Below are 10,000 nucleotides of genomic sequence, written 5' to 3'. Positions count from 1 at the left end.
GCTTCTACAGCTGAGTTGCCCAAAGTGCGGCACAAGGGCCATCTGTGGTCCCTGACTCCTTTGTCATTGACCTTTAGCACATTACAAAAAACAAACAATTTAGATCTCATTTGCATCCCCTGGTGGTGAAACCTATCAAAATGGGGGTGGTCCCAAAAAGGATGGATTATTCAAATTGACGGTGTGTCGGTTTTAAAAGGTTTCCCCACCCCGGTCAACATATGAAATAAAAAGTGTGTGTACAAATTTGAAGTGCTCCCCCTCTGGTCAACATATGAAATAACAAGTGTGTGTAAGGAATTGAAATGCTCCCCTTTGACCAAAATTAATACAAAAAATAAAATAAATATGTATATAGAGATATACTGTAATAAATTGAAGTAAATACAAAAAATTAAAACATTTTTAAAAAAATTTAAAATTTCAAAAAATTTAAAAATTTAAAAAATTTAAAAAAATAAATTAACTAAAATCAGTCTTTTTCTCACAATGTGTCGACTTTTTTCTGATAAAATTGGGAACAATTTCTCATATTCTTTCTGCTTCTGTAATTTTGCAACATTTTCTCGTAAAATATCAAATTTTTTATGTAAAATTATTACTTTTTAATGCAAAATGGTGACATTTGTCATAAAAAAAAATCTGACTTTTATCGCAATATTGCCAATTGTCTTGTTGTCCTTGTAAAATTGCGACATTAGTCAAACATATAACACTTTATAGTCTCAAAAAATGCCAAGTAAAATTCAGATTATTATTATAATATTGCTGAAATGTTTAAGTTTTCTTATAAAATTGTGACATTTGTCGGGTAAAATTGCGACTCTTTTCATAAAGTCGCCAAAATTGTAAGCTGTAAAATCGCGACTGTTATTGAGTAATTTCCAACTTTTATCACAAATGCTCAGTTTTTTTGTAAACTTTTGACTTGCGTTGAGTAAAATTACGACTTTTATTAAAATACTGCTAAAATTCTAAGCCAAAGTTGACTATTGTTTTGTTGTCCTTGTAAAACTGTAAACAATTTTGAGTGAAATTATGACTTTTGTCATAATTTTGCAAAGTAAAATTCAGATTATCATTATAATATTGACACATTTTTTAAGTTTTCTCATAAAATTGTGACTTTTTGTCGAGTCTTTTCATAAAGTGGCCAAAATTTTAAGCTTTTCTTGTAAAATTGCGACTGTTATTGAGTAAAGTTCCAACTTTTATCATAACATTGCGCAAAGGCTCAGTTTTTCTTGTAAACTTTTGACTTGCGTTGAGTAAAATTACGACTTTTATTATAATACTGACAAAATTCTAAGCCAAAGTTTTTCTGGTAAAATTCCAACTCACTTTTCACAACAAGTGTTTTTATATTTGCATAATATGCATATATTATTAATGTTAGTTAATACAAATATTTATATATCTAGAAAGGGTGGTCCTAAAGAGGTAGGCATTTTTCCGAGGTCTCAAGAAGGTAACAAATGCAAGTGTGTGTGTGTGTGTGTGTGTGTGTGTGTGTGTGTGTGTTTAAGAAATTTAAATGCGCCCACTTTGGCCAAAATTAATACAAAAAATAAAATAAAATGTATATAGAGACATACTGTAATAAATTGAAGTAAATAAAATAAATAAATAAAATAAATAAAAAAAATTAAAAAATTACTAAAAGCAGTCTTTTTCTCACAATGTGTTGACTTGTTTCTTATAAAATTGGGAACAATTTCTCATATCCTTTCTGCTTCTGTAATATTGCAATATTTTCTTGTAAAATATTACTTTTTTTTTACGTAATTTATTACTTTTTAATGCAAAACAGTGACATTTGTCATTAAAAAAAAGTCTGACTTCTATCGCAATATTGCCAATTAATTTTTATGTCCTTGTAAAATAGTGACATTATTTGAGTGAAGTTATCAATCAATCAATCAATCAATGTTTATTTATATAGCCCTAAATCACGAGTGTCTCAAAGGGCTGCACAAGCCACAACAACACAAATTATGACTTTTGCCATAATTTTGCCAAGTAAAATTCAGATTATCATTATAATATTGCCGACATTTTCAAGTTTTGTGACTTTTGTTGCCAAAATGTTGAGCTTTTCTTGTAAAATTGCGACTGTTGTTGAGTTAAATTCCAACTTTTATCATAATATTGCACAATTTTTCCCAACAAGCTTTTTTATATTTACATAGCATGTATATATTATCGATGTTAGTTAATACAAATATTTATATATCTACAAAGGGTGGTCCTAAAGAGGTAGGCTTTTTTCCGAGGTCTCAAGAAGGTAACAAATACAAGTTTGTGTGTGTGTGTGTGTGTGTGTGTGTGTGTGTGTGTATATGTGTGTGTGTGTGTGTGTGTGTGTGTGTGTGTGTGTGTGTGTGTGTGTGTGTGTGTGTGTGTGTGTGTGTGTGTGTGTGTGTGTTTAAGAAATTTAAATGCGCCCACTTTGGCCAAAATTAATACAAAAAATAAAATAAAATGTATATAGAGACATACTGTAATAAATTGAAGTAAATAAAATAAATACAAAAAATTTAAAAATGACTAAAAGCAGTCTTTTTCTCACAATGTGGTGACTTGTTTCTTATAAAATTGGGAACAATTTCTCATATTCTTTCTGCTTCTGTAATATTGCAATATTTTCTTGTAAAATATTACTTTTTTGTACGTAATTTATTACTTTTTAATGCAAAACAGTGACATTTGGCATAAAAAAAGTCTGACTTCTATCGCAATATCGCCAATTAATTTTTATGTCCTTGTAAAATAGTGACATTATTTGAGTGAAGTTATCAATCAATCAATCAATGTTTATTTATATAGCCCTAAATCACGAGTGTCTCAAAGGGCTGCACAAGCCACAACGACACAAATTATGACTTTTGCCATAATTTTGCCAAGTAAAATTCAGATTATCATTATAATATTGCCGACATTTTCAAGTTGTGTGACTTTTGTTGCCAAAATGTTAAGCTTTTCTTGTAAAATTGCGACTGTTGTTGAGTTAAATTCCAACTTTTATCATAATATTGCACAATTTTTCCCAACAAGCTTTTCTATATTTACATATTATGTATATATTATCGATGTTAGTTAATACAAATATTTAAATATCTAGAAAGGGTGGTCCTAAAGAGGTAGGCATTTTTCCGAGGTCTCAAGAAGGTAACAAATACAAGTGTGTGTGTGTGTGTGTGCACGTGTGTGTGCTTGTTGACTCTACAGCTCTACAACTTTCATATCTTGCCAAAACAAACTCTTTCTTGGAGATGGGATCAATAATCCTTTCAGTCATGATGTTTACCAACGCAGAGAGTCAGACTTTAATCGAACCCCCACAATGGACTTTTATTTAAGACTGTGCAAGCAAGATGGAGACGCATCTTCACAAAAGCTATTTTTTTTTATGTTTTGCTTTTTTCTGCTGGTCTTAGGGTATTTTGCTTTGTTGAAAAGATGTTTTTAATGGTGAAAGCACATTGATGATGTCGTTCAAGATAAAAAACATTGATTTCTGGATAAAACATCAGGTTTTTTTTCCCTCCTCCCTCAGAGGGGCGAGTCATGTCGCTATGGTGACTGGTTTCTTTTTTTTTTGTCCCGCCTCCTTGCAAGACTCAAGACCCCATGTTGAAGATAACCCAAGACGACTACCAGGCCATATTCAGCCTGACCGCCGCTGGAATAATCCGCTACCTGAGGCTGCTGAAACCCGTGGACCGCGAGAGGCAGATGACCTACACGTTTACGGTAACCGCTTCTTTGTAGCGTAGTACAATACATCACTGGTGACCTTTGACCCACTCCTCCTATTTGCTTCTGTTTGTCCAAGACGTGGGTCAGAAAACTTGCAGATGCAAAGCCGACACACACCACCACCTTTATCAGTCCTCAAAAAGTGGTGTGTGCTCTCTTGAATGTGCAGTCGTGGTCAAAAGTTTAGACACGGCTGTCTTGAGTTTCCAATTATTTCTACAACTCGTATTTTTTTGTGATAGAGTGATTGTTGCACACACTTGTTGGTCACAAAACAAAATTCATGAAGCTCAATTTTTGTTTCATCTGACATCACATGGAAAGATAAAACCTTATGAAGGAAAGTTCTGTGGTAGGTATATGTATATATATATATATATATATATATATATATATATATATATATATATATATATACATATATATATATACATATATACATATATACATATATATATATATATATATATATATATATATATATCAGTGACGTGCAGTCAGGGGAGGCAGGTGAGGCGGGGCCTCACGTGCCATCGTGGAAAGAAAAAAAAAATTAAAAAGAAAAACAATTAATTAAATTGTTATATGTATCCAGTGATTAAACAAAAAAGTTATTTTCCATCTAACTTCACCAGTTTTACATTAATTTTATTCAAAATCGCTGAATTTTCACATTTGCCGTTCAAATGCTGAGAAGAGATGGTGCCAGTTGAGGCACGTCACTGTGTGCCTCAACATGGATTGCGCAATGACTCGGCTAACTGCTGGCCTGCTGCGCAGTGAGACCGTATTGCTATATGAATTATATTATACATTTCCATAGTTTAGTTAGCTGAGGTATATAATGTACAGTGTATTTTTGTCAACAACTGTACGTATTTCTTGTGCTGAGCATTCATAAAACGGCTGCGAAGACGCACTGGCTGAGGCTCGCAGTAATCCCGCCTCCTGGTGGTAGAGAATGCACCCCCGCCGTAGAATGCACCCCCTGACGGGAGTGTTATATCAACTAAAGCCCACACTTCAACTTCCCACGTGCAAGATTGAATCTATTTAAAAAAGTTATTTAATAAGAAGCCAAAAAGTGCAAAAACAATAATGTTCGTGTTGGAGGAGTTGTGAATGACTGCTGGGCCACAACATTAGGTACACCTGCAGACTGCAGCACAGATTTCATATTTCATTCATTCACAACTCCTCCAACACAAACATTATTGTTTTTGCACTTTTTGGCTTCTTATTAAATACATTTTTTAAATAGATTCAATCTTGCAGGTGGAAAGTTCAAGTGTGGGCTTTAGTTGATACAACACTCCCGTCAGGGGGTGCATTCTACGGCGGGGGTGCATTAATCCAGCACAACAGCGGCGCATGGACTTCATTTATAAGTAAAGGTAAGACCATAATAACGTTTTTTTTAATTAAATGTGCTTTTCTGTGTGCTACAGTTTGTATGTGTAAAGTTAAAGTTAAGTTAAAGTACCAATGATTGCCACACACACACTAGGTGTAATGAAACTTGTCCTCTGCATTTGACCCATCCCCTTGTTCACCCCCTGGGAGGTGAGGGGAGCAGTGGCGCCACGCCCGGGAATCATTTTTGGTGATTTAACCCCCAATTCCAACCCTTGATGCTGAGTGCCAAGCAGGGAATAATGCTGGTATGAGCTTTTAAACATAACCCGTTAACTGCTGCCAATCAAATGGTGAATAAGATACTCTTTAGGGTTCATATGTTTGTAAATCTGACTGTGATGAAGTCAGTGCCTCACCAGCCATGAACCTCACCGCACGTCACTGAGATATATATATATATATATATATATATATATATATATATATATATATATATATATATATATATATATATATATATATATATATATATATATATATAAATATATATATATATATATATATATACATACATACATACATATATATGTATGTATATACTGTATGCATGAATATATGCATGTATGTTCTTCACTCTAACGTTCCTCATCCACAAATCTTTCATCCTCGCTCAAATTAATGGGGTAATCGTTGCTTTGTCGCTCCGAATCTGTCTCGCTCCACTGTAAACAACGGGGAATTGTGAGGAACATTACCTCCTGTGACGTCACGCTACTTCCGGTACAGGCAAGGCTTTTTTATCAGCGAGCGAACTTTATCGTCGATGTTCTCTACTAAATCCTTTCAGCAAAAATATGGCAATATCGCGAAATGATCAAGTATGACAGATAGAATGGATCTGCTATCCCCGTTTAAATAAAAAAAAATCATTTCAGTAGGCCTTGAAGGACACACAACAACACACAAATTATAATTTAGTCGTAGGTATAACAGGAGCAGACTGGTTATTTTTCGGGAATTACTATGCAGCAAAAATAGAGTCAAAGATCAATTATCTAACAGGAAGCACTGCTGTTTGTTCCGTGGCGACCGATAGACTATCCCATACGTCCAGTGTGTGCATTATGATGATCCGAGCAGAGATTTAAAGCACAATCTCCTGTAAATGAGAGCTTGCTCCTAAAGACGCCCAGGTTGTATAATAAGTCACTTCATTGTTGTCATCACAGTTCAACATTTGCAGGGAGAAAGCAATTCCCCGCCGCAGCCTTCCGCTTTTTAATATTGCTTCTACTTTCTGACTTTTTTATCGTTTATTTTGTCGCTCTCCTCATCAAATACTGAAGAAGTAGATAAAAAATATAAAATTGTGTTTGCTCAGTTCCCAGCTTGTCCTTCAGGTGAGCTTTATGTAGGTTCAAATATAATGTCACTCCATCGCGGCGCTTGTAAAGTTAACACAAACTTTAGGAGCACATTTTGTCTGGGACAGGTTTAACCCGGTTTGAAACACAAATACATGAGTGCTTGCTGTAAAGCCCACACAACAGAACATTTTATTGCACGTGTAAAGAAAAATAATGGCTAGAAACACTAGAAAACAGGTAGCAATCCTGCAGGCAGGAGACATTGATACGACGTTGATTATACGTACGTGTCATTTAAAGGCCTACTGAAATTATTTGTTTTTATTTAAACGGGAATAGCAGATCCATTCTGTGTCATACTTGATCATTTCGCGATATTGCCATATTTTTGCTGAAAGGATTTAGTAGAGAAAATCGACGATAAAGTTCGCAACTTTTGCTCGCTGATAAAAAAAAGCCTTGCCTGTAGCGGAAGTAGCGTGACGTCACAGGAGCTAGTATTCCTCACAATTCCCCGTTGTTTACAATGGAGCGAGAGAGATTCGGAGCGAAAAAGCGACGATTACCCCATTAATTTGAGCGAGGATGAAAGATTCGTAGATGAGGAACGTTACAGTGAAGGACTTGAGAGGCAGTGATGGACGTATCTTTTTCCGCTCTGACCGTAACTTAGGTACAAGCTGGCTCATTGGATTCCACACTTTCTCCTTTTTCTATTGTGGATCACGGATTTGTATTTTAAACCACCTCGAAAACTATATCCTCTTGAAAATGAGTCGAGAACGCGAAATGGACATTTAAAGTGACTTTTATCTCCACGACAATACATTGGTGACACACACAAAAATAAGAAAACAATGTGAAAAACTCAGTATACTGTTTTCCACACATTTTTTATATTCATTTATTTTTAAAATTTCTCTTTTTTTTCCCGTTATATTATGTTTTATATCTTCATTTCTTTTATTTTTGTTATCTTAATAAATATCTATCTTTCATTTGTTATGCTAGTTGAAAATAATAAAAGGCAATTACCCACACATTTTTTATATTCATTTATTCTTTCAATGTCTCTTTTTTTTCCGTTATATTATGTTTTATATCTTCATTTCTTTTATTTTTGTCATCTTAATGAATATCTATCTTTCATTTGTTATGCTAGTTGAAAATAATAAAAGGCAATTATCCACACATTTTTTATATTCATTTATTCTTTCAATTTCTCTTTTTTTTCGTTATATTATGTTGTATATCTTCATTTCTTTTATTTTTGTCATCTTAATAAATATCTATCTTTAATTTCTTATGCTAGTTGAAAATAATAAAAGGCAATTATCCACACATTTTTTATATTCATTTATTTTTTCAATTTCTCTTTTTTTTCCGTTATATTATGTTTTATATCTTCATTTCTTTTATTTTTGTCATCTTAATAAATATCTATCTTTAATTTCTTATGCTAGTTGAAAATAATAAAAGGCAATTATCCACACATTTTTTATATTCATTTATTTTTTCAATTTCTCTTTTTTTCCCATTATATTATGTTTTATATCTTCATTTCTTTTATTTTTGTCATCTTAATAAATATCTATCTTTCATTTCTTATGCTAGTTGAAAATAATAAAAGGCAATTACATTTAACACAATTCCCCAACTCATATGGAAACGGGGTTTGTAGATTGAGACAACGTTGTTGGTTGGGAAATGACCAAAGTTCAATGGTCAAATGAAGGTTGAATCCTAAAATTGAATAAACGTTGTCAAAAAGCATGTTGTGTCAACATCGTGTTTGTGTTGTAGAATATTGGTTGGGAAATGACCAAATTTCAACGGTCAAATCAACGTCAGAGCCCAACATTGATTAAGCGTTGTCAAAAAGCATGTTGCTCCTCTCTGAGCTGCCACCCTACCGTGGTAGAGGAGTTTGCGTGTCCCAATGATCCTAGGAGCTATGTTGTCCAGGTGTCACGGTTGGTAAAACTGGTGGACCCAAATGAAGAAAAGACAAGCAGAATTAAAGTTCAAGTGTTATAATTAATAAAACCAGAGGTAAAGGAGGGAGCTCGTAGTCCTTGGCTTGGCAGTCCAGGAGAGCACACTGAGGCTAGCAGGCTGAGGCTAGCAGGCTGAGGCTAGCAGGCTGAGGCTCGCAGGCTGAGGCTAGCAGGCTGAGGCTAGCAGGCTGTGGCTAGCAGGCTGTGGCTAGCAGGCTGTGGCTAGCAGGCTGTGGCTAGCAGGCTGTGGCTAGCAGGCTGAGGCTAGCAGGCTGTGGCTAGCAGGCTGTGGCTAGCAGGCTGTGGCTAGCAGGCTGAGGCTAGCAGGCTGTGGCTAGCAAGCTGAGGCTAGCAGGCTGTGGCTAGCAGGCTGTGGCTAGCAGGCTGTGGCTAGCAGGCTGAGGAGGCACACACGGCAGGTAGGGAACTGAAGGCAGAGGGAAAAAACATGGGTAGAATGAGGAGCCAAAAAAACACAAAAATGGCAGATTCGCAAGATATCCAAAAGTGCTAGAATTCAAGAACAAACGGGCGAGAAGCGTTACCACATGTAGAAAGGTGAGCGATCTGGCGATTGCGCCGAGTGAAGTCCAAACATTTGAAGGCTGCAGCTGATGAGTTGATGGCAGGCAGGTGAGTGATTAGGTTGCTGGGATCAGCTGTGCCAGGCTGAGAGCTGGAGCCACGCCTACGCCCAAAACACGCCCACTCTCCCAAAGACAAACACAGAGACAAACAGACACAAACAGAGACTGTGACACCAGGGGCTTTATGCCCACTGGTAGGGTCTCCCAAGACAAACTGGTCCAAGGTGAGGGATCAGACAAAGAGCAGCTCGAAGACGTCCATGAAAAATAAAAGCAAAGGACCCAGATTTCCCTCGCCCGGACGCGGGTCACCGGGGCCCCCCTCTGGAGCCAGGCCCGGAGGTGGAGCACGACGACGAGCGCCTGTCCCCATGGGGCCCGGCCGGGCACAGCCCGAAGAGGCAACGTGGGTCCCCCCTCCAATGGGCTCACCACCCATGGCAGGGGTCATAGAGGCCGGGTGCGATGTGAGCTGGGCGGCGGCCGAAGGCAGGGCACTTGGCGGTCCGATCCTCGGCTACAGAATCTAGCTCTTGGGACGTGGAACGTCACCTCGCTGGGGGGGAAGGAGCCTGAGCTAGTGCGCGAGGTGGAGAAGTTCCGGCTAGATATAGTCGGACTCACTTCGACGCACAGCAAAGGCTCTGGAACCAGGGGCTGGACTCTCTTCCACTCTGGCGTTGCCGGCAGTGAGATGTTTTTTGTAGTATTTGCGACTTTGCCAATACTACAGACAAACCAGTTCTCTCGAGACGGGCTGGACTCTTTTCCACTCTGGCGTTGCCGGCAGTGAGAGGCGTCGGGCTGGGGCGGAAATTCTTGTTGCCCCCTCGGCTCAGAGCCTGCACGTTGGAGTTCAACCCGGTGGACGAGAGGGTAGCTTCTCTCCGCCTTCGGGTGGGGGGGACGGGTCCTGACCATGGTTTGCAATTAC

General features: G+C 37.3%; 1 protein-coding gene across 1 annotated transcript in view; it reads left to right on the top strand.

Moving 5' to 3' along the window:
* The window catches only part of LOC133657825 (protocadherin-15-like), a 176,061-nt gene that overhangs the window by 77,782 nt on the left and 88,279 nt on the right, over positions 1 to 10,000 (top strand). The window contains exon 12 of the mRNA XM_062059606.1: positions 3,619 to 3,753. Within this exon, the coding sequence (XP_061915590.1) occupies positions 3,619 to 3,753 (135 nt within the window). The remainder of the gene's footprint in view (positions 1 to 3,618; positions 3,754 to 10,000) is intronic.

The sequence above is a fragment of the Entelurus aequoreus genome, linkage group LG09, assembly GCF_033978785.1.
Source record: "Entelurus aequoreus isolate RoL-2023_Sb linkage group LG09, RoL_Eaeq_v1.1, whole genome shotgun sequence".
In the NCBI taxonomy this organism is placed as follows: Eukaryota; Metazoa; Chordata; class Actinopteri; order Syngnathiformes; family Syngnathidae; genus Entelurus; species Entelurus aequoreus.
The sequence above is the reverse complement of the archived record's forward strand: the minus strand, read 5'-3'. Positions and strand labels throughout refer to the sequence as shown.